Source organism: Cetorhinus maximus, chromosome 18, assembly GCF_964194155.1.
Source record: "Cetorhinus maximus chromosome 18, sCetMax3.hap1.1, whole genome shotgun sequence".
Lineage (NCBI taxonomy): Eukaryota > Metazoa > Chordata > Chondrichthyes > Lamniformes > Cetorhinidae > Cetorhinus > Cetorhinus maximus.
In genome coordinates this window covers 36,828,115-36,854,135 of record NC_135896.1, presented here as the reverse complement: position 1 = coordinate 36,854,135, position 26,021 = coordinate 36,828,115, and the positions used below count along the sequence as shown (strand labels likewise).

Sequence of the window (26,021 nt, the reverse complement as noted above, 5' to 3'; positions counted from 1 at the left end):
GTGAACAAACACCCATGGAACCATAATTCACTCCTTTCAAGAGAGGATGGTAAAATAATTACAAAAAAAACAAATGCACAAATAAACCCAAAAGCAAATCCTCTTTGGAAGAAAGAACCAAATAATTATGTTCTGAAACATTGGTGTTTCAGAACACCAATAATTGTAATTTTATGACATCTTTAACTTAGTTAAACACTCCAAAGTGTTTAAGGAACAAGGATAGCTCCAAGTGCAATTTAACAGATACCTAACAGATAAAGAAATTCATTTATATTTGGTCCAAAATGTGGCTTTAAAATGGTTTAAGTGACCCTGAAAGAGACATAATGGTTCTCTTGTTAGAACAATTATCAAGATGCTTTGCTCTCACTTAAGCCGTGCTTTATTTTGATATTCAAGTGCATAAAATACAACACTTCAGCTTAGTGCAAATCTCCTTAAAATTACTGCTTGCATATTTGAACTGTTGGAAAACGACATAATGCAGGCTCTATTAACATAGGAACATGCAAACAATGGGTAAGCACTGGTAGCTGACAATGTCAAAACATTCATCATCAGCAAAACAGGTAAAAGTAGCTACCAATAAACGGCAACTCCAATAAATTGAATCTATTTCAGAATTAATTATTCCTTTGTATATTTGATGACCCTTAAATATCTTCATGTATAAAATGGACAATGGCATAATTGGTGGGAGCAATTTTAAGAAATAAATCTGTATTTTAATGTTTTACGGTCTATAAACAAAAACATAAAAGCATTTACCTGTAGACAAGAGATCTGTAAGGGCTGTTGAGGATTTATCATCCGAATGTTACTACTCAAGTGCTCATCAGCCATTTTCTTCACATGTTTGTGCAGCATCTCAAATTCTTTATACACATCTGGAAATTCTGGTCGGGCAGGTCGTCCTTTTTCTACCTAGGAATTCAGCACTAAACATGAAAATCCGCTCTATTGCAGAATAAAACCTTTTGCTTATATGACTTGAATATCTAAAGGTCCAACTGTAGAATTTTTCTAACATACAATGTAAAAGAGTAACTGTAACTATTGTAAAACATAATAGCATTTCAAAGTTATTGGTCAAGTTAGAATTTTATGTATGCTAATTTCATAACAGACCAGATTTCTCCATTTATAGCACATTTTCTTCTCAATCCACAAAGTATTTTCATTACTAAAACAAAACCTTGGGAGATGTTTGAAAACCTTAAAGGAGCATTCCTTCATAACGGGTTCCTAGATACAAACACCATTAAGCATATAATTCAGCTGCTGTTACTGTGGCAACAACTATACTTGTAACTAGAAATGCAAGCCATGCTCATAAACATTCCTCTGGTCCGATCCAAAAAAAAGAGTTCAAATAAAAGAGGAAAAAAGCTGCGAATGTAGGAAACACAGATCAATCCGTATCTGGGAAGGGAAAAGACTGGTTAATGTTTTGATTTTAACCATTCATCAGGGCAAATAAGTCACACCTAAAGCATTACTTTTCCTTCTCTTTTTATAGATGATAGCTGATCTTTTATGTATTCCTAGCTTTTGTTTCCATCTACCCAAAGGCATGTGAAGGTTTCTGAGTGTATAATTCAGAAGCCGTTAAAGCCTGTGAACACAAACTTGTCGCAATATTAAAATGTTTCTGCTCAGAAACCTTTTGTGTTGAAGGGGTGGTGGTAGGAGGACAAAAGAAGTGCCACAGGACAATCACGTAACAGTGTGGTTTGCACCTACAGGGGCCATTAGGATGGGAAAAATTCATCTACAAGGAAAGAAATTTAAGTAATTCAAAAATTAACAATCAGCCCAGACAATTTTTGGCTGTCGATAGGTTTGTATCCAAAGCCAAGGTAAAAGGAAATTTGTTTATCTTTTAACCAAAAGGTAAGTGATATACTGGAATTACAGACAGGCTGCACACATTATCCCTCTGCTTTTAGCAGAATTTTTTTTTGAAGGGGGAGGGGAGAGAAGCAGTTAGGAAAAAAAAGTCAGAACTCCTCACCTTAATTACTAGGTCCACCATTTTGAGTACAACACCACAGGGTGGCAGCATTCATGAAACCATCACAGCTGACGTACTGCTAACAATTCTCATCGAGGATTCTGTTTCGGTCACCATTATTTCCAGTTTGCGATAGGGGTTGGAAAGACTTGCAAAATGGTGGATTTATGAATAACTTTGCGAATTGAGGGAGGTTACATGCACACATACACACATGCACACTTGAAATTTTTAAATAAAAAGTAGATCTTTGTTTCGGGTCCTCCAGAGCCTGGTAAGTCTGCAATATCATGCAGTATTTAGTTTGTCTATTTCTAGTGGAGCCAGGAAGGAATGCATCTTTAAGCAACCAGGAAAACCTTCTGACCTTCAAGTTTAGCAAGTAGATTCAACAACTAGAAAATATGTTATTCTCTCAAACAGTATAATGTATCTGTTAAAAGTTTCCAACGCTTTGCATGTTACTGTATTCATAAAGTTGGATGAATAAAATAATCAACTGCAAAACTGTGGTCATAATGATGGCAAAACTGACAGCGTTTGACATCATTATTCCACTGAAATCGACAGCTCACGCACAAGGTAATGCAGAAATCCAAAGTTGCTGTCTAATTCTACATTTTTCCAATGGGTATGCTGTTGAGGTCTCTGCGTGTAAACCTCTAAAGTAGTGAATTGTTCAAAACTTCCATTTATTTTTTACACTGTCACTATAAAAATATTCAAAAAAAGACATACCTTGTTGAATGAAGTGTAACTGGGATCTTAACAGTGTACTAACTTCATAATTACTGCTAAACACCTTCACTGGCCCTAAAAGCTAATTTTATATATTTGGAATGTCAAATTTCTCCATAATGATAAAAAGTTTTTTTTTAAATCTTTATTTTAACACCCATCTTAATTTAGTCAATCATTTATTTCGCTACCTGAAAATTGAAATTAAAAGTGAAGGATTTTAAGTGCTTTTAACTTCCTGGTTTGCTGTCTCTGAATACTTCAATGTGATCGACTGATTACTTACTTGTCAATATCACAGCTGCTACACGCCAAGACATCCCCTTGACTTGGCACCAAATTTAAACTGTTGTCAGGAAAGCAAAAAGCCAGATATTGCTAGAACTTTGTGGGCAACTTTCTTCGAAGTCAGTGGCGAGCAGCCGTGCTTTGCCACCAACCACAAACCTGGGCTAATAATTTTCTAAATGGCTTCAGAATACTTTGCCTATTGTAAAAGCATCATCATGCACTTCAACGATGACATAAATGAGTACACGAAAAGAAAATATCGGTAAATGTGTTTGCATTGTGAACAAATTTGCTTAAATTTTCTGTCAGATTATCGATGGATATAGTTCTTCTACAATAAAACTACATTGGTGTAAGAGAATTTTGAATAAATTATAAGTCAGCAATAAAGTGTACAAAACAGCCTGTATCAATTATATTGGAGAAACAACCTGGGCAGATGTCTGCAGTCTGCAACAATCGAGTGTTCTGAGAAATTCAACAGAGTTTATTTTGGGCTTGATAGCTAAAGTGTATTCTGGTTATTTTGTTTTTGTGGATATTAGGAACTGGACTTAAATATTCATTGCTTAGTTATGTGAAGATTATTTATCCTGTATTAATGTTCAAAACACAACTACCCACACACTTACTTCAACGATAATGTGGCTTACCTTCATCAACAGAAATTCCCAGAGAGTAATGACTTTTGTCAGCCTGGGGAGAGCCAATTCCATCAGTTCCTCATCATCACACTGTTTTAGGAGCTAGATAAAACATAATTTTAATTACTGTGCTGTCAGAAGGCATGATATTCAGTATCCTGCAATTAAGAAACTGTGATTAGCACATTACTATAATTTAGCTAAAATATTAATATCCTGCAGTCAAATTTGCTAATGCAGGTTGAGATTTCATGATCTGAAATAAAAGCAGAAAATGCTGCAAATACTCAGTAGGTCTGTCAGCATCTGTGGATAGAAAAACAAGAGTTAACATTTCAGGCCGATGACCTTTCATCAGATCTTTAATGACCTTTTTGCTTTGAATATTAAAAAGTCGTTGACCCACTCAAACTATTTTGGCCTTAAAAGCCGTAACAAGCTTTTGAACAAAAGTGTTGCAATTTCAACAGGTCAGCTCCACAGCACCAAATTGAAAAGGCTACTCTTTAAAAAGAAAATCAGGTGGATTTGGAGTCAAAACGTAATTGGCTACTTCAATGAGAACAAACGTGTTGATAAAGTGCCACATAACAGACTTGTCAGCAAAGTTAGAGCTCATGCAATAAACGGAGCATGGATTTGAAATTTTTTCAGCAAACAGAGACTAGTGATGGACAGTTATTTTTCAGATTGAAGGAAGGTATTTAGTGGAGTCCCCAGGGATCGGTGTTAAGACCCCTGTTTTCCTTGATATATATTAATTATCCAGACTTGGGTATACAGGACAATTTCAAACTTTGTAGATGATAAAAAAAACTTGGAAGTATTGCAAATTGTGAGAAGGATAGACGTCAAGAGGATATAGGTAGGCTGTTAGGATCGGCATACAAGTGACTGATGAACTTTAATGCAGAAAAGTGTGATTCATTTTCTTAGGAAGAACAAGACGAGGTAATTTGGTATTCTAAAGGGGGCACAGAAGCAGAGGGACTTCAGGGTATATGTGCACAAATCATTGAAGGTGGTAGGGCAGATTGAGAAAGCGGTTAAAGTATATGGGATCCTGGGCTTTATAAATAGAGGCACAAGAGTACAAAAGCAAGGAAGTAATGATAAACCTGCATAAAACACTGGTTCAGCCTCAAGTGGACTATTGTGTCCAGTTCTGGGCACCACACTTTAGGAAAGATGTGAAGGCATTGGAGAGGATGCAGAAAAGACCCAGAACGTTTTCAGGGGTGAGGGACTTCAGTTACATGGATAGTTTAGAGAAGCTTCTCCTGAGAGAAGAGAAGATTAAGTGGAGAGTTGACAAGAGGTGTTCAAAATGATGAGTGATCTGGACAGAGTAGATAGGGAGAACTTGTTCGCCTTGGCAGAAGGATCAAGAACCAGAGAACACTAATTTAAGGTGGTTGGCAAAAGAAGCAACAGTGACATGAGCAGAAACATCTTTATGCAACAAGTGGTTAGGATCTGGATTGCCCTTCCTGAGAGAATGATGGAGGCAGATTCAATCGAAACCTTCAAGAAGAATTGGATAATCAGTAAGAGAGAAAAAATTTGCAGGGCTATGGGAAGAATGTGGAATGCTCTTAAACAGGGGTTAGTTGAGGTGAATAGTGGAGATACATTTAAGGGGAAGCTACATAAACAAGGATGGGAGGAGGCTCAAGTGGAGGATAAACGCTGATACAGACTGGTTAGATGAATGGCCTGTTTTTGAGCTATATATTCTATGTAATTATTTTTATAAATATGCTTTGTCATGTTAATAATATATAAAATATTAAGTGCTATTATAAATGAAAATACAGCCACAGGATTTTGATGTTGCAGATGGTTAGCTCTACAAAAGCTTGCAACAGTGAAGGCAATCGTTGAAATTCAAATGGCCCAAATTCATACAACAAGCTGTTTATCATTCTGCAAGAATCAAAACTGGTATCTTCACCCCCCTACTCCCAGAATCAAAGTAGTATCTTCGCCTTCAGGTGCTATGATTCACAATGTCCACAATTACAGCTCTCCAACTTTCACACTTCTTGATAGCAGCCAACACCTTGGTGTTGTTCTCAAATCCTATACCTGCCCTGCTTCTTGAACAATGGTGTATTTCTCCCTCATGCTCTGCTACCCTCAATTTTACCAGTCATTATCAGATGTTCTAGTTTCTCTTTCCCAAGTACATGCCCAAAGAATTGTAGTTATCTCTTGGTGATCATCTGCAAAAGTCCTTTTGTACCTCCTTTCCTCAAAACTTCCTCATTAATCTCATCAGCCTTCCTTTTACTCCATGTTTAGAACCCAGATAAGATGTCAAAACAAAAATTTTGGGGTACTGGGGATAAAAACTGTCAAGAAATAATCTATTAACATATTAGAAATCTTACTTCCAGCACACAGTTCCAGTAAATGACAATTCCTGTAACACTATTATACTTTATTAATAAAACTCTTAATTATTCCTAAAACTGCCAAGCGGTCTTAAATTTGCAACGGTATTGCAACTATAATTAGCTTGGTAAATATTTCTTACATAAACTATTGTTGTGTGACAGGTTAGCCAAGGGAAAGATTGGAATTTCACCTTTGGAACCAAATTGGAAAAAAAAATGTAAATGTCATTAGAAAACCAAGGAACACTAAAAAGTATGAAGAGTATTTTAAGATTGAAAAAGTCAATAGGAGCAAGAAGGAACATGGTCGAACACAGCCTTGTAAAATAATTTGATGGTATTGCCATATCTGGACAAAGGAATGAAGCAGTACCTCAAAGAATCCACAGCATTGACTAGCAAAACTTAAATTTTACAAAAAGTAAAAAACAAATGCTCACAAACTTGTAATCTATATTACCAATTGCAAAGGAAGCAGGATAGTCTTGAGGAATGCAGCTCATCTGCTGCCAAAACTCTCCTCATCCATACATTTGTTACCTGTAGACTTGATTATTTCAATGGTCTCCTGACTGGTCTCCCATCTTCCACCCTCTAAACTTCAGCTCATCCAAAAAACTGTTCTCTGTATCCTAACTCGCACCAAGTCCCATTAACCATTAACATTAGCCTGTGCTCCCTGACCCACATTGGTTCCCCATCCAGTAATGCCCTATTTTTAAAATTCTAACTTTCAAAACCTCCATGGCTCACCCCTCCCCATCTCTAACCTAGTCCACCCTACATGCCTAGAGATATGTGCTCTTCCAATTCTGGCCTCGGCATTCCTTGCTTTAATCGCTCCAGCAGTGGCGACCGTGCTTTTAGGCTGCTAGTTCAGAAATTTCCTCCCCAAATCTCTCTATCTTACTCTCTCTCCTTTAAGACACTCCCTAAAACTTACTTTGTTGGCCAAATTATAGGCACATCATTAAAGTTCAGGCAATCAGGAAACATGCCTGAAGGAATTAGATGCTGCACTCCCACCCCCTCTTACTGTCCCACATCAGCTGAAGCAAATTTCAAACTTAAGTGAACCATCCTTGTCTTGTCTCTCCATCACCCTTCTTCTCTCCCCTTCGCTCCCTTTCTAACTGACCGTACCCTCCCTTAGTGAGACACATGTAGGAGTCCATCAACCACCCCACAGAGTCAAAGTTAAAGCTCAGACCCGTCTGCCCCCTAGTTCCTCCACCCATCACAACCCTGCTCAGACTTGGTCCACCCCACCCCAATCTCCAATGCCCCTCATCATCATCTCTCCCCCTTTCCCTCTTCCCACCACCTACTCCACATCACCCTTCCTCTCTTCCCTTTCTGCCCTCCTCCTCTCAACGTTCACCCTTTCCTTCCTGTTCCTTCTTTCCCCGACCCTTTTGTCTCCCCTCTTCATCCATCCACTTCTCTCCCCCTCCTCTTCTCCCACAGCTCCCCTAACTCCATTCTTCTGTTCCTCTGTTTGCTCTCTTCTCTCACTTCCCCACTCTTCAACTCCAGACTATGTTCCATATGTTTGGAGCGGAAGTGATAATACAGTAAGCACACTTTACGTATAATACAATTTCTTCAACAGCACCTTCCAAACCTGCAACCTCTACCGCCCAGAAGGTCAAGGGCAGCAGATGCATAGGAACACCACCATCTGCAAGTTCCCCTCCAAGCCACACACCATCCTGACTTGCAACTATATCGCTTTTCCTTCACTGTCACTAGGTCAAAATCCTGAAACTCCCTCCCTAACAGCACTGTGGATGTACCTATATCACATGGACTGCAGCAATTCCAGAAGGCGGCTGAGCACCACCTCCTCGAGGGCAATTAGGGATGGGCGATAAATGCTGCAGCAATTCCAGAAGGCGGCTGAGCACCACCTCCTCAAGGGCAATTAGGGATGGGCGATAAATGCTGCAGCAATTCCAGAAGGCGGCTGAGCACCACCTCCTTGAGGGCAATTAGGAATGGGTGATAAATGCTGCAGCAATTCCAGAAGGCGGCTGAGCACCGCCTCCTCGAGGGCAATTAGGGATGGGCGATAAATGCTGGCCTAGCCAGCAGCACCCACATCCCTTGAAAGAATAAACAAAAATTCTTAGAAGCATTTAAAGAAAAAATGTGCATTATATTGAAGATTCTTTAAATATTTTAACACATCATTTTGAAATGTACTGAGTAAATTTTAGGTCCAATCTAGTTTTAAAGTCTGCACCTAAATTTATCCTAGCCTCATGTACCAAAACCAAATACCTCTTTTAATCTTGCTTTCTTCTTCAGGACTTGCTCTTGATAGGTGTTGTTGTGGTGTTTTGGAGGTCGGCCACGTCTTACAGTTCGCCGGCGTCCAGGAAAATGTCGTGCTACTGAAACTTTTTCTGTCTATAAGAAAAATAAACTTGTATATTTTACTTTATTTTGGGAACTCAAGGTAATTTTCCAGTATGGGCATGGCTAAAACCTAATTCTGAATAAAACTTGTACTGTTATAGGGTACAAAGGCAAAAAGATAAAAGTATAGAGATGAATAATGAAATGGTTTGCCAATTAAGTGCTATATTTGGGTCAGTAAATAATCAAGTTGAATATGTTTATGTTCGTCAATCAGTCCAAACTCCAAAACAGAATACACGCAAAGACACCAAATATAGAATTTGCTCCAATCAATCAGAGTAACCTGCATAATGTTCATACCTATAAACATTCAATTCTTCTCATAAAACTGTGGAATTCAATATTCAACATCTCAACAACCAATCTTTGTATTAAATCATACATACATGGTAAATTACACTCAAAAATATAGTGCGGCAAGGAAGAACATTACAGCCAAATCATAAAATCGACATGTCAAAATAAAACTATAACAGTGGATAAAACAAAAGTGGACATAAACTGCACAGTGAGCTCATTATATATTTGAAGTTGTCACAGCACATACTTGTATATGCATGAATATAACTAAAATAACATTTGAGCTGGCACAATAAAAAGTAAACACAGGCAAAGGAAGAAATTAAGTTTTGTATAATGAATGCAAACCAATCACAAGGTCAGTTTTGTTTTGGATTTGAAAACTACTTGGTCAGGCTTTCACATCAATATATATCAATATCCAACAGCCACTTGCATTTATATGCTGCTCTTAATGCAGAAAATAATAGTCCAAGGTGTTTCATAGAAGTGCAAAGAGGAAAAAAGATCAAAATGAAGAAAAAATTATTAGGATAGATGACGAAGAGATAAATTTTAAAATTTTAACGAGGGTCTGAAAAGACAAGAGGGAATGGATTACAGAGAATGAGGCTAAAAGCACAGTTCCTGCTAAACTGCATGGCTTTGCACTAGCCTGAAAGTAGTGCAGGCCTTGTACCACCCAAGAAAATGTAAAGAGACCACATGCTAAAAAATACAGCTATGTACAACAACTAAATTTGAATAGCAATATTGGTGCCAGTGAAGGCTGGAGAGGAATGTAGAAGAACAGAGAATTCAGCCAGGCAAACCTATTAAATGATTTTAAAACAAAGATCAGTGCTTCAAGCTTGAGATGTCAGGGAACCAACTTAGTTCAGCACAAATATGGGTGTTGGCCGGGCAGCTCCTGTTGCAGGATAGGATACAGGCAGCAGCATTTTGGGTCAGCTAAAGTTGGCAAAATATAGAGATTTGGAGCACAGCCAGAAGAACAATGAAACAGTTGAATCTGGAAGTGACAATGGTATGGATGAGCATTTCAACAGAAGGTGGTTCAGGCACTGTGGAAGCAGGCCATGTTACAAAGCAGAAGTAGGTAGTCTCTGTGGTAGAGAGAATATAGGGTAGAATAGGAGACTGAAGTTGGAACAATCTAGTTTAACTCTAAGACAGTGGGCAGGATAGATGGAATCAGTGGTAAGAGTATGGAATTTGTGGTAGGGTTGAATACAATAGTTTCAGCCTTACTACTGTGAGAATGAATTTAAAAAAAAATATTTTTGGGGAATATTGTGTTATTCTGTGAAGAAGGCTGTGTGTGCGCATGTGTGTGTGTAAATGATCTAATTAAGCTAGGGAAAGACGACAGATTGTCTGGGAGGTTTAAAACATGAAAGGATAGAGGCATTAGGTTTCAGATACAAGTGAATTGGCTGGATCTAACATTTGCATTTTTAGATAGGTTGAGAGTTCGTTTGAATATCAAAGGGAAGTCAGAGGAAGTCAAGAAACATGTCTGCACCTTGCAGGAGTTCCATAGGGAAGCAGAAGAGGGTATATTACATTTTAGTGACCTGAAAGTGGAGACAAAATAGAAGCATGAAAGATTTTATATTTGGAAGGATTTGAGTTTCAAAGAGGTGTGGGAACAATGGAACCCAAGATGGAAGGGGGATAAAGGTATTTTAGAGTTACTCTTAAGATGGTTGACAGCTGTTGGCTGTAGCCGTGCGCTATTGGCTGTGTGAGGAAGATCTCCTTGAAACAGTTCTAGGCTGGGAGAAGATACAGTTTGAATTAGCCATCCAGTCAAGCCAGAAATGTCTTGGGCTGCAAAAAGCAGTCTTGTTCTGAAGTTTTGGATTTCCACAGCAGAGTAGGAGAGAGTTTAAGGGATCATGTGGTATGTCTTTATTGAAGCTACAGAGTTTGCCTTGGGTAATATTACTGGATTTTTATAGTTAAACATCTATAAGGAAGTGTTGCCTAGAAGGTGTTTACTTGCGAGTCTGACCAAGTAGGGAGTCTTTTGGGTGAATGTGTTGTAAGACTAATTTTAACTGTGCAACTGTAATCTTGTATGCTTAAGTTTTCTTTTCTTCTTGTTAAAAAAACTTTTACTTTTAAATTTTTAAATCCTGAAAGTGTTACTGGACTCCTTGCTGCTGATATCAATAAGTTTTTTTTGCATTTTCAGAATACAATAAAAAGGTATGCCCATAAGCCAAGTTTCCCTCTGGGATTTGGTTCGCTCAGAAATTAACATCTGCTGTGGTCATAACACTGCATTCAGTTAGGAAATATGGCTCCTCAAGACTAGATGTAAGACAATGGAAAAGAGCTAAAACTGATTTTGTTAGCATTGTTGACCCAATGCCCATGAATGGTGTAGCCAAGGAGCAGCAGGAGGAAGGAGCCAAGAATATATCCTTTGGTGGGAAGAAGGTCGCTGGCAGAGAAACCCTAGCTATGATCATATAAATAAGAACTGAAACAAGCAAGAGTAGTCACAGTAAGTTGGACACAGATGACAGGCAGTTGACATCATAAAAGGCTGCTGAGAGGCTGCAGAGGACAAATGCACCACCATCACAGAGGAAAACAAAAACAGAATTACCTGGAAAAACTTAGCAGGTCTGGCAGCATCGGCGGAGAAGAAAAGAGTTGACGTTTCGAGTCCTCATGACCCTTCAGCAGAACTGAGTAAAGTTAGGAGAGGGGTGAAATATAAGCTGGTTTAAGGTTGGGGGGGAGGGAGGGGAGAAGTTGTGGTTTTGGGGGGGGGGGGGGGGGGAGGTTGTAGGGACAAGCAAGCAGTGATAGGAGCAGATAATCATAACATGTCACAGACAAAAGGAACAAAGACGTGTTAAAGGTGGTGATATTATGTAAGAAAATGTGCTAATTAAGAATGGATGGCAGGACACTCAAGGTACAGCTCTAGTGGGGGTGGGGTGGAAAGACTGACAGGGTATTACATTATAGATTTAAAAATAATGGAAATAGGTGGGAAAAGAAACATCTATATAAATTATTGGAAAAAACAAAAGGGAGGGGGAAGAAATGGGAAGGGGGTAGGGATGGGGGAGGGAGTTTAAGATCTAAAGTTGTTGAATTCAATATTCAGCCCGGAAGGCTGTAAAGTGCCTAGTCGGAAGATGAGGTGCTGTTCCTCCAGTTTGCGTTGGGCTTCACTGGAACAATGCAGCAAGCCAAGGACAGACATGTGGGCAAGAAAGCAGGGTGGAGTGTTAAAATGGCAAGCGACAGGGAGGTTTGGGTCTTTCTTGCGGACGGACCGCAGGTGTTCTGCAAAGCGGTCGCCCAGTTTGCGTTTGATCTCTCCAATGTAGAGGAGACCGCATTGGGAGCAACGAATGCAGTAGAATAAGTTAGGGAAACGCAAGTGAAATGCTGCTTCACTTGAAAGGAGTGTTTGGGCCCTTGGACGGTGAGGAGAGAGGAAGTGATGGGGCAGGTGTTGCATCTTCTGCGTGGGCATGGGGAGGTGCCATAGGTGGGGGTTGAGGAGTAGGGGGTGATGGAGGAGTGCACCAGGGTGTCCCGGAGGGAACGATCCCTACGGAATGCCGCCAGGGGGGGCGAAGGGAAGATGTGTTTGGTGGTGGCATCATGCTGGAGTTGGCGGAAATGGCGGAGGATGATCCTTTGAATGCGGAGGCTGGTGGGGTGATAAGTGAGGACATGGGGGACCCTATCATGTTTCTGGGAGGGAGGAGAAGGCATGAGGGCGGATGTGCGGGAGATGGGCCAGATACGGTTGAGGGCTCTGTCAACGACCGTGGGTGGAAAACCTCTGTTAAGGAAGAAGGAGGACATGTCAGAGGAACTGTTTTTGAAGGTAGCATCATCAGAACAGATGCGACGGAGGTGAAGGAACTGAGAGAATGGGATGGAGTCCTTACAGGAAGCGGGGTGTAAGGAGCTGTAGTCGAGGTAGCTGTGGGAGTCGGTAGGCTTGTAATGGATATTGGTGGACAGTCTATCATCAGAAATTGAGACAGAGAGGTCAAGGAAGGGAAGGGAAGTGTCAGAGATGGACCATGTGAAAATGATGGAGGGGTGGAGATTGGAAGCAAAATGAATAAAATTTTTCCAGGTCCCAACGAGTGCATGAAGCCGCACCGAAGTAATCATCGATGTACCGGAGAGAATTGTGGGAGGGGGCCGGAGTAGGACTGGAACAAGGAATGTTCCACATATCCCATAAAGAGACAGGCATAGCCCTGACCCATGCGGGTACCCATAGCCACACCTTTTATTTGGAGGAAGTGAGAGGAGTTAAATTAGAAATTGTTCAGTGTGAGAACAAGTTCAGCCAGACGGAGGAGAGTAGTGGTGGATGGGTTTGTTCGGGCCTCTGTTCAAGGAAGAAGCTAAGGGCCCTCAGACCATCCTGGTGGGGGTTGGAGGTGTAGAGGGATTGGACGTCCATGGTGAAGAGGAAGCGGCTGGGGCCAGGGAACTGGAAATTGTTGATGTGACCATCATAGAGGATGTCATTTGCAACCCAGATTACGGAATCACAGATTTGTTACAGCGCAGGTGGCGCCCATTCAGCCTATCCTGTCTGCACCAGCTCTCCGAATGGGCAATTCACTAAGTGACATTCTCCTGCCTTTTCTTCGTAACCCTGCACGCATTCTTCCTTTTCAGATAACAACCGAATTCCCTCTTGAATGCCTCGATTGAACCTGCCTCCACCAGTCTCAGGCAATGCATTCCAGGTCTTAACCTCTCACTGCGTGAAAAAGTTTCTCATTGTTTCTTTTGCTAATTACCTTAAATCTGTACCCTCTCGTTCTCAATTCTTTCACAAGTGGGAACAGTTTTTACTGTCAAGACACCTCATGATTTTGAACACCTCTATCAAATTTCCTCTCAGCCTTCTCTTCCCCAAGGAAAATAGCCCGAACTTCTCCAATCTATCTTCGTAACTGAAGTTCCTCATCCCTGCAACCATTCTTGTGAATCTTTTCTTCACTCTCCCCAATGCTTTTACATCTTCCTGAAGTGTGGCACTCAGAACTGGACACAATATGCCAGCTGAGGCTGAACCAGTGTCCTATACAAGTTCAACATAACCTCATTGGCCTTGCACCTTAGACCTCCATTAATAAAGCTTAGAATATTATATGCTTTACAAGCCGTACTCTCAAACTGTCCTGCCACCTTCAATGACTTATGCACATACAGACCCAGGTCCCTATGGTCCTCCACCCCCTTTAGAGTAGTACCTTTTATCTTACATTGTCTCTCCATGTTCTTCCTACCAAAATGAATCACTTTACATGTATCCATATTGAACTTCATACGCCACTTGTCCACCCATTCCACCAACTTGTCTATGTCCTTTTGACGTTCTACACTGTTCTCCTCACAGTTCATGATGCTTCCAAGTTTTGCATCATTCGCAAATCTTGAAATTGTGCCCTGCACACCAAGGACCCCCAGAGAACTTAATTACAAACCTTCCTCCAGTCTGTAAAACATCCATTCACCATTACTCTCTATTTCCTATCACTCAGCCAAACAGGATTAGGGTCATTTCAGTGCTGTGGAAGGGGCAGAAACATAATTTGAGAGGTTGAAACACGCAGTTGTAAGCATGGGCACTTTGGAAGTTGACAGTCACGAATCTTGAAAGAAAAGGAGAGTAAAGCCATTGCTGGGCACATAGGCAAAGGTGGATATGAGAGGGTAGGTGAGCAGATCAACAGCTGAAGAATTGTTGAAAATGGAGAGTCAAAAGGTAGACAATTGGGAGCTTGAATGTACAGTTGTAAGTTACTTAGGGGAAAAGTCTGCACTAAAGTATTAAAAGCTGTATGCATTTGATTCAAGCTGAATAGGTACTTCACTTTTGGGGCAGAAGGTTAGTATATATTTTCACTTCAAAATCTCCTATGTTACCAGAAACAAACGAAAGCAATGACTGCTGGCATTTCAGCAGCTGGGCTGCAATAACTAACATTCACTTACGCAACTGGAAATGTACCAATACGGACTACTGCTGCTGTCAGAAATTAAACTGTTATTACAAGCAATCTGATTAGGTATTATTTCTCTCTGCTACAAGCCTGCAAATGCCTGCCTCTGCAAAATCCAAATTCAGAATAATAGAGGAATATTTAAAATTTTAACCCAATAAGCACACTGCAGTAGAAAAGAAACTACTTGGACCGATTGCAAATGGAAAATAAAACTGAATGCCAGCAGAGCATTTAATTTATTGCTCTTGATGCTGGTAGGTTATGAAGTCTGCTATTGCCAACTTACTCTGCTGTCTTTAGAATGTCCTTCAGAACAGGTTTCAAACCACAATTGTTTCTAACAAAGACTACTTTGTTAACCTTAAAACAAATGTAATCAAAGTACCAAAGATCTCTTTTAAATCCTATCCTTTGGCGAGTGCAAACTGCAATTGGTTTTATTTTCTCCCCTTTATATTTTTCAGGCCATCCACTGGGCCTTGGCGGGGAGCACAATTAACTATAGGTTGTTCCGTTGTCCCCGTGCTGAGTGACAATAAATAGAAATCTGTCCCTTTCATGTTACAGCCACAAGGAGTTCCATACCTTGGCTACAACATATGAAACCACTTACAGAACCAGAAATGAAATGTGTCCTTACTGAATACTTGTGATAATTTAAACCTTTGGGGCATCATTTTCTTAAGATCGTTCCACAGGATTACTGTATCAGCATTTCTATATCTCCTCCAGTACAGCTATTTAAAATGGTTGCTAGAGGGTTAACTGCCTTTGCCACCAGCACTGTTAAAAAGCAGCAATATCCTGATAAGCTCAAATAAGGGCCTCAGCCATAAGAACACTGAATTACTGAGCAAACACTGCAAAACCACAAAAAGTGACAATGTTTTGAAACAATTTTTGCTCAGAAAATCAATTCATTACACAGCATATCCAAGACACCAGAATTTAGATTCAAAGGCACAGAACAGATATGAGCAATAAATGACACAAACTGAATTTAAAGGGAAAATGTACCAATATCAGTAAATATAGCTTTTCTTACTTGTGATTTTTGTGAATTATTGCATTGCTATTCTTAATATATACCTTCCATGTTGTATTCCACTTCCTAGTCAGTGACAAGAGTTTAGAACATTATTGCTTACTGTCAATATCACAGTTAATTAATGCATAGTTTTGTACTTAACCAAATGAACTAGGAAGGTCCAAAGTTGGATTATTAATCTGTGCTGAGTTAGTTAAGTCAGCCTGATGCTAATGAGGGTATTCCATTGGCCTCAGAGGCCTAATGTAAGGATGGATGAGAAAGTTTAAAGTCACACTGCCTTCTACTGATTGTTGAAAAGTATGTAAATCTTGTACCAAAGATGAGGAGGGGGCTGGAAAGCAGAAGGATAATCACAGGATAAAGAACAAAACAGCCGTGATGCTCCTCCCTCATACCAAGTCTAGACTCGCACTAAAAGAAGTGCCACTTGAGTAAGATATCCAGAGTACTGCCAGTAGCCCTGGAACCGTACTCGAGCACATCTTCACCTTCAGAATAGAGAAGAGATAATCTGAATGCAGTGTTTCGTTACACACCTGTTGAAAGTCTTGGGAAGACAGGGCTGTGCTCCCCACCATTATAGATGTAGTGTCGGTATTTATCGAAGATATCACTACTTCAGGAGGTACTTTGTCATTTCTATCATCTCCTCCTTCACTGTCTCCAACAATCACATTTCCATTGGATTTGTTCACAGAGACAGTTGTTTGTTCTTCAGAGACAGAAGTCAGCTGTCCATGAGATGGGTTGAGTCTATAATGCCGAGCTAATCCTCCCCTTCCAATATAGGACTTTTCACAAGTGTCACATTTAAACTTTTTGGGTTTGAAAGAACAAGGCATTGATAGGCTTGAATCATCCACTTTTGTTTTCACATCTTCTTCTTCAAAACTGTAATCAGAATAGTCATCAGAGTCCGACTGATGGCCCTCTGCCAAATCTTCAGTTTTTATAAACTTGTAGTCTCTTACTTTGTATTTTGGAGGTCGTGATATTCGACCAGATCGAGTTTTAATCTTCACAGGTTTTTTCTCCTTTGATTTATCACTAGGTTCATGTTTCTTGGCATGGCTGGAGGAAACGGAATTTGCTACAGCTGTTGTAATAGCAGATATACTGCTAGTTACAGTATTGGTCAAAATGCCAGACTGCCCACTGATGCTCACTCCAGGAATCACACGAATGGAGTTTACTGGTGCAAGTGGAGGAGGTTGGCGCTGAACAAGTAACTGAATTGGAGGTTCAGAAGAGCTGTGCAAAATATACTGCTGTGGCCCAGATGTTGAAATTGGCTGGATTCTAATGATTTGAGGTCCAGAAATATTAACTCCCCCTGAAAGAGTGGTTCTTTGGTTAGCCAGCTGACCAGATGCTGTTTTGGGCTGAACTACCGCTAGAGGCGGCATAGGCCTATCTTTTTCCTCCTGCGTCTGGACTGTCTGTATATGAACTTGGACAGTCTCTAGTTGATGCTGTAAGAAAAGAGAGAACACTTATAATGTGCACAGACTTAACAGTTTACAACTACAGCATGCTTATTCAGTGAGTAGCTGAGCAATAAAGACCAGAAAGTTCCAGTGTCAGAGTGCTGAATGAGCTTATTTCAGCCAGAGTACAACAAAAACTTATAGTTATATAGTACCTTCAACGTAATAAAATGTCCTAATGTTGAGTATCTAGTTCATAATTCATTGTGCATTAAATATAACTTAGTTTTAGGAATTATAGTTTTAACTGTGGAGAAGCAGGGGAAAACCTACTTTAAAACTGATAAACATCTGAGGTAAATGCAACTGAAACAACCCCGGGTTAATTACAATTCAAAGGTTGGGCCATGTTGAATCAGGAGGTTAACAGCTAGAAAGGTAAGATCATAAAATAGCAGGAGGGCTTACTTAGCTAAAGAACCGGAGACATGATGCCTGCAATCACTTCAGTAAGAGCAATCCAGAGAGATGTTTTGTTCTGGAAGTTAGAGCTAAATTGGTTTAAAAGCGTGGGTAAACACTGAAGGGTGTAAAATCCATTTCTTTCTACAGATAACGGAAGAAATTTTAAAGGCAAGATACTTAACCTAAAGGTAGAGGTCATCCCACAGCATGCCACCTTGACATGGAGATGAGCAGAGCATAGGGAGATTCTCTGATTTCAACTTATCTGGGTGCTTGCTGAGAGAGTTTATTAGTTGCAACCTGGATACTGTGTGGTGCAGCTCACTGAGAGAGAACCAAGGTAAATGATAGTTAAGCTGGGCCTGCACTGTAGGCAGAGAAAAAAGCTATCGTCATCATTCGTCGTGTGGAATGGAGGTTGAGCTTAACCAGCTTAGATTTCACGAGGGAAAAGCTGGAAGGTTGCCTAGTTTGAAGCTAGTGGACAAGTTTAATGGTCCTCGCAGAACCTTGTGGCAAAGGAAAGCAACCAGCAGATTAGCTTGGAAGTATTGAGAAGGCAGCCAGAACAAGGGACTGAGGTATACACGGTCAAGAGATGGTAAATGAAAGTTTTAACTGAGAATAGAAATGAGGAGAATTAAAATTATTTCCAGAGGACTGTGACATACTTCTGGGTTGCCCCCTACAGAAATAAGCTTCAAGATTGATGTGTCTTATAATGAAAAGGCTTGACAGAAGGAGTAAAACTGAGTGCAAAACATGCATAGTTATAACTTATAATGTTAAGACTGCTCGTTCTGTTTAATTATTTTAAATACAATAAAGTTGGTGTTTTTTTGTTGAAAAATGTGAAATTCTGTGGCATAGTTCTGTTGATTAAATCACTGGGAGTTTGGATTTCTCTTTAAATGTTAACAGTTCCTAACCGGATTGTAACGCCAAACACTTAAACGGTAGGAATAAGATACTACAATTGGCTTCAGCTATCATGTGTTTGAGGGCAAAATCAAATCAAGGGTCCCATTGCTAATGGCCACTGCTAGAAGTGTGCCTCTGAACACTGGGTGAAACAGAAAAAGATTTGGATATAAGATCTCCCAACACCGCGCCCCCCCCCCCCCAAACCTTCCCCTTCCCTGAACCTCAACACTCCTCAAACCCTCCATCCTCCACCCCAGTGAAAAATCCAAGGTTTGCACAAGGTTCAATAGTGGAAAAGACAGGAACAGAGAAAAAAGTTGATGGGTTAAACATTTTAGGGTTAAGCTTAGCTGTACTTTGTTAAAAAGCCTTTTTTCAAAACAGAATATTTCAGTACATTAGGCCAATACTTTGTATATATTTTCAAATGTTTTATTCAAACACACAAATTCTGATCTTATGAACATTAAGCTTAAAAAAGTATGATTGGATTCCGCTACGATTCAATTGCTAAGGCAGAGAGTCACTAAGCCATAAAGATCAGGAAGATTCCAGGTTTGATCCTTAATCTGCGATGACTTAGCTGAGCCACCTGAGGGATTTGTAAGCAGAGTAACAAATGAGCCCACCTATGAAGAGACGACAAAAAAGTAAATTAAATAGTTGGCAGTCCGGTTTCAGCACCTGATCATTATCCCGCAACTACTGTTGGAGCTGAACTGCATGGTCATGCTGGAGCTGCACTGCACTTCATGAAGTCAAATAGGCTACCAACATTTGCTACCTAGCTCAGAAGAATAGCCACATAGAAAAAGTACAAGATGGTGTCAAATATTTCAGAAAGGAGTTAATGCCTTCATCAGATTAGGGTAAATTCCATCAGTGATGAGTTCTTGCACTTAGAAAAATAAAATCTGGATTTGCATAGTAACTTAAAATGAATAACCAAGAACAAAATGAAGAACATTTGCTGGACATGATGTATTTTAAGATATAAAAAAAAGGACTTAAAGGCAAAGCAGGAAACTGTACTTAGAAAATACATTTTGAAGCTTACATTGAAATGGTTATTCATAAGGCATGATCTTCATTCATTAAACCTCAGTTTTAGAGCTGGTTACATTGTTAAACTCAACAGCACCACTTCCACACTTCCTTGTTTGCAGTATGGAAACCAGCCTATCATGTTGTAGGTTATCTCACTTCATACAAAAATCTAAATAATTTCAAATTCTCCTGAACATTATGCAGCTTGATTAGCACAATAAAAAAGCTGTCCAGGATGATTAAGAGGGTGGGATGGGGAGAAGTAAAACACATGCTGGGAAATGGAAATTTTCTTAGGAAAATGAAATCAAAAGCAGTATTATAAAATAAAGGTAGGTAAACTCATGCTTCAGAAAACACGCACCTTCAGTCACGTTCTCATACGTTTCAACTTGAAGAAAAGCTGAAGCAGTGACATTTCAAAAATCAACCAAAAATTAATTTTTGAGTTCACTATACAAATGCTCAACCTGAATTGGTCAAATAAAGTTAAAAGCAGAGCAGCATTCCTGCTCTCCCAACATAGCTACAACTTTATGGGCACATAACCTGTAGGTCAGCAGCAAAAATTACGCCACCCACCTCAAGGGAGACAAAGACAAAACAATTGATTTCACATTTTAAAGCAAGTCTTTTGGCTGCAAGCATGACTATTAAACTTTATTATAGATAAACACTGAATAATTTTGATCATGTCCTCTAAAAGTGCCCTGGAGCATTATGTAATAGGCAAGGAAAATAAAATACACAGGAAATTTCATGCCCAATTTCATGCTAATTTTAGCTTGCTTGGTTCCAAAATTCTGTAACTGCACCTTCATAAATAAACAGGCAGTGTATTTAAAAAATCTCCCTAAACACAAACAGTAAAAGTTGCAATTTGATGACTGGAAGAAAACTCATGCTGAATCAAATGTGTTGCTACAATTTGTTACAAGGCTTTAAAGTTTTCAAAACTGACATTTAGGTAACAATCTAATAATGGCTGTAAAGTAATGGCATGTGATCACTTATATTATGTTAACATGACTTTACAGCACTTTTAAGTTGCCTTTCCACATACCAAGGAACTTAAACTATAAAAATCTTGAACTCCACTCTAAAAATACAAAAGCTTGTTTCACTTAGATCCGTTTCTGAAGTGGATGAACCAAAATAACTATGGTCAAGCAGTATTATATTGGCAAACCAGTGAATGGAAGTTACAAAGCTGCAAAGAATCATCCTTTAGCTTATGAAGGCAACTACTCATGATGGGCAAGAAAGTGCAGTTCCTTAAAAAGAATGATAAAAATATTTCTTACACATGGTTCAATCCATATGTGTTATGCAAACATGTTGCTCTTCAGATGAGTTTAAGGAATTATACTAGAGCAGCGTTCTTCATTGCAAGGCCCTCAAGCCAGTGGCGGCTCCCATCGACACTAAGTGCAACTCCTCAACTCCATCCATCCATTTTCAGTAATCGCTTTATCCTCAGAGGGTTGCAGTGAGCCAGAGCCCAACCCAGCATTATATTTCTATTTATTTTATGTTAACATTAAAAAATATGTACCAAGCTTATCAAAAGTCAGCCTTCTTTACATGTCACGTTGACCACATGGTACAATGTGTGCCAATAAGTATATCTAATTATGTGCGTTGTATAGTAAGTCATATTACCATAGCAACCACCCTAGAACTAGCAGAGTATTCAACCGTTGGTGTTGTGTATGTTTTTGGCCCAAGTGCGTTACTGGAGGAATAAGCAATGATAATTTAGTAGTCAATGTGGCTCTCACACTGCAAGATTTTTGCTCAAGTGGCCCTTGCTTGAAAAATAATGAAGACAACTGCACTAGAGTAACCCTTCCTGTGACCTCCTGCATATTTTTCATAATATCTTTCGATGTAAGTCACTAAAGTTTCTGATAGCTGTGAAACTTCATCTAGGTGTTCAGATAAGATGAACTTCAAATTCTACCTGACAAAATAAGCCTAAGAGTGCTGCAATAAATATTTACTAAGCTTCAGGTCCTCAATGAATATAAAGCTGCATCATACAACAGTAGTGTTGGTATGAAGTGGTTTCACTTTTCGATGTGTAAGAAGTTGTAGTGTAAATTTAAGCAATTGCAGGGCTAAAATTGCTTATGTATGCTTAAAACACAACGTATAGCATACCAATAGTGCAGGTAGCAATCAGATCAGGAACCAATTCCACATTTATACTACAAATTCTTATCATAGGTGCAAAATGAAATGGCAGTGCGCTGACAATACAAATGTGATGAAAACATAACCACTTCAGTTTTGAGTATCTGCTCATTGTGTACGCACTTCTGTCAAAAAAATAACACCATGTAATAAGTAAAACCAACTGCTACTGATCCCTTGCAAGATTTAGAGATGACTTTACAAATGTTCACGTTAAGACTAACTCTGATGCAAAGTTCTTCACAATGACTTACACATTTTTTCCTTCATTCACAGGACATAGGCAACACTGGCTAGGCCAGCATTTATTGGCTATACCTAATGGTCCTCGAGAAGGTGGCGGTGAGCTGTCTTCTTGAACTGGTGTAGTTCTTCTGGTGTAGGTCATCCACAGTGTTATTAGTGAGGGAGTTCCAAGATTTTGACCCAGCCACAGTGAAAATACAGTAACATAATTACAACTCAGGACTTGGAGAGGAACATTCAGATAGAGTTGTTGCCCTTGTTCTTCTAAGAGGTAGAGGTCGTGGGTTTGAAAGGTGCTGCAGGACTCTTGGTGAGTTGCTGCATTGCATTTTGTATATGGTAAACACTGCTGCCACCGTGTGCTAGTGACAGGAGGGAGTGAACATTTAAGGTAGTAGGTGGGATGCCAATAAATTAACTGCTTTGTTCTGGATGCTATCGCGCTTAAGTGTTATTGGTGTTGCACTCCTCCAGGCAGGCGGAGAGTACTCCGTCACAATCCTGACTTGTGCCTAGTAGCTGGTGGACAGGCTTTGGGGAGTCAGGGGGTAGGTTATTTGCTGCAGAATTCTCAGCCCCTGACCTGCTCTTGTAGCCTCATCCAGTTAAGTTTTGAGTCAATGATGACCCCCAAGATGTTGATGATGGGGGGTTCAATGGTGGTTATGCCATTGAATGCCAACGGTCAGATTCAGTACAAGAATAGTGGTTGTAGTTTTGATTATTGCAACCAAGTTCCTCATAACTGATCAGAACTAGCTAGAGCTGAAATAGTTATTGGAAGCACTTCTAATTGACCCCTCATACATTTTTAGTTTCTATTTCAAGTTCTTACTAATTGTGGCTTTCTTTTTGCCCCAATAAATAAATATTGAGTAAAGAACCACAATAATGACATTTCGCCAGTTGTAACTCTTTTGGAGAGAGATAGAGATGTATTGAATGATTAACATCTGATTTAGTCTACTGTGAAATTTTGCAAAATCATCCTGGTATATCTTCCATTGCATTAGCAATAGTTTAGACAATTGCACTTATATTATGGTAGGTTGTATTTCACAAGTTTCCAGGCTTAAAGTTATGCCAATATTGCATACTTTGGATTGGCACCCAATGCTGGAATTGAAGGCATAATCTTGGTGACTTTTCAGCCTTACTTTCACTAAGGGTGGAGCAAGACTTTGTTTTGCTCTGGAATCAGATTGGGCCATGACTTTAGATTTTGCTGCGTTTCACAGTATACTCTAATCAACAAGAACAACTCAGAGCTATATAACATCTTTAATGTTCTATAATAAGGCTTCACACGAGCGTTATAAAACAAAATATGAGACTGAGCCACATAAGGAGATATTAGGTCAAAGAGGTAGGTTTTAAGCAGTATCTTAAAGGAGATAAATTACGTTGAGAGGTAGAGTGGCAAGGGGAGGGAACTCCAGAACTGGAGCAAAGGCACAGTCACCAATGGAGGAGCAATTAATGCAGAGGATGATCAAGAGGTGAGAATTGGATGAGCACAGATATCTCGAAGAGTTGCAGAGATAACAGAGATAGTGAAGGCCGAGACCATGGAGGGATTTGAAAACAAAGGTTAGGATTTTAAAGTCAACACGTTGCTTGACCTGGAGCCAATTTAGGTGAGCGAGCACAGGAGTAATACTTGAATGGGACTTAGTACGAGTTAAGATACAGACAGCAGAATTTTGGATGACTGCAGATTTATGAAGGATAGAATGTGGGAGGCCAGCCAGGAGTGCACTGGAATAGTCAAGTCTATAAATAACAAAAGACATGAACGGGGGTTTCAGCAGATGAGCTGAGACGGGGAGAAGTCAAGTGATGTAACCAAGGTGGTAAGACGTGGTCTTAGTGATGGCACCAATATGAGGTGGTAAGCTCATCTCAGGGTCAACACCCAGACTGAGAACAGTCTAGCTTCATTTCAGACTAAGCCAGGCATAGGGATGAAGTCGGTAGCTGGGGAAGGAAGTTTGGAGCATTGTCTGAAGAAAATGGCTTCAGTCTTCTCATTGTATATTTGGAAGAAATTTCTGCTCATCCAGTAATGGAGGCCAGATAGTCAGTCTGATAGTTTAGCAACAGCAGAGGAGGAGTCTAGAGAGGTGGTGGTGGGGTAGAGCTGGGTGTCGTCCACATACATACGAAAACTAACACTTATACTTTCGGATGATACTGCCGAGGAGCAGAATATAGAGAAGTAAGAGGGGGCCAAGGATAGATCCTTGGAGCACACCAAAAGTAATGGTGCTACAGTGGGAAGAGAAACCAATGCAAGTGATTCTCTGGCTAAAATTAAATAGTAAAAGTAGAACCCAGGTGAGAGCAGTCAACAATGAAGAGGCGTTGGAGGAGGATAGTGTGGTCAACCATGTCAAAGGCTGCAGACAGTTCATGAAGGACGAAGAGGGAAAGATTAGCTTTGTCACAGTCACAAAGTCACTAATAATATTCTATGAGAGCTGTTTTGGATACTGTGGCAGGGGCAGAAACCAGATTGCAGGGATTTATACATGGAGTTCCAGGCAAGATAGGTATGGGCTTGGGAGGGGACAATATATTCAAGCATTTTGGATAGAAAAGGGAGGTTGGAGATGTAACGGTAGTTTGTAAGGAAGGTGGGGTCAAGGGTTGCATTTTTGAGAAGAGAGGTGATGACAGCTGATTTAAAGTAGAGAGAGCCAACACTGAAGAGACAGGACATAAACAACTTTGACTAATGTGAGTAATTTGGGTGGTTAGCCTTTTAACGGGAATACAACCAAGGGAGCAGGTGGGACTCATCGACCAGATGAGCTCAGAGAGGGCATGAGGGAAGATAGGGCAGAAACCAGATAAAGATGATTGGGGGGGTATTAGAGGAAGTTTGGCCAGGTGGCTTAGTGGAAGGGAGAAATGTGGCAGACAGCTGATCAGACAATCTCAATCTTAGTGACAAAGAAATCCATGAGCTCCATGCACTTATTGTTGGAGGTGAGGGTGGAGGGAACAGGGTAGAGGGGTTTAAGACGATGGTTTGCAATACAGAAAAGAAGCCAGAGTTACATTTGGATTCCAGGATGGTTCTGGAAAAAGAGCTGTTTTAGCAAACATGAGCAGGACCCGATAGTGTTTTAAGCGATTCAGCCAAATCTGGAAGTGGATGGCTAAACCAGTTAACTGCCATACCTTTTCAACTCTTCATCCCATGAATTTAAGGGAGCAGAGATTAGGGCTGTATTGGAGGAGTCAGACAGGTTGAGGAAGAATAAAGGCTTTATTGGGCACCAGGGCCCTGGTGGAAGTGATGTTGTGGTTGAGTAAATCAGTGTTTGCACAAACGGTGTGGCAAACTGACAGGGGAGGAGTGCCAAAGGCTAGACATTTGGGGTTTCAAAAGTGCATTTGTAACTGAATTTAAAGTACAGAATGACATAAGAACATAAGAAATAGGAGCTGCAAAGGGACATTCAGCCCCTTGAGCCTGCTCCACCATTCAATATGATGGCTGATCTGATGATTGTGGCCTCAACTCCACTTTCCCATCTGCACCCCATAACCTTTGACTTCCTTATTGATCAAAGATTTATCTAACTCAGCCATGGATACATTCAATGGCCTAGCCTCCACTGCTTTCTGGTGAACAGAATTCCAAAGATTAATGACGCTTTAAGAAATTTCTCCTCATCTCAGTCTTAAATGGGACCCCTTATTTTGAAACGGTGCGCCCTAGTTCTAAATTCCCTACAAGGGGATCTCAGCATCTATCATCTATCCTCTCAGCATCTACCCTGTCAAGCTCCTTCAGATTCTTATATGTTTCAATAAGATCACCTCT

The 26,021-nt window shown here is 40.1% G+C and overlaps 1 protein-coding gene across 2 annotated transcripts in view; it reads right to left on the bottom strand.

Annotated features, from left to right (window-relative positions):
• znf839 (zinc finger protein 839) overlaps positions 1-26,021 on the bottom strand; it is a 56,648-nt gene that overhangs the window by 29,014 nt on the left and 1,613 nt on the right. For both annotated transcript variants that reach the window (XM_078562403.1, XM_078562404.1), the window contains exons 2-5: positions 16,418-17,353; positions 8,373-8,501; positions 3,700-3,792; positions 772-927 (exon numbers count right to left, since the gene is read on the bottom strand). In XM_078562403.1, coding sequence (XP_078418529.1) covers positions 772-927; positions 3,700-3,792; positions 8,373-8,501; positions 16,418-17,353 — 1,314 coding nt within the window. The remainder of the gene's footprint in view (positions 1-771; positions 928-3,699; positions 3,793-8,372; positions 8,502-16,417; positions 17,354-26,021) is intronic.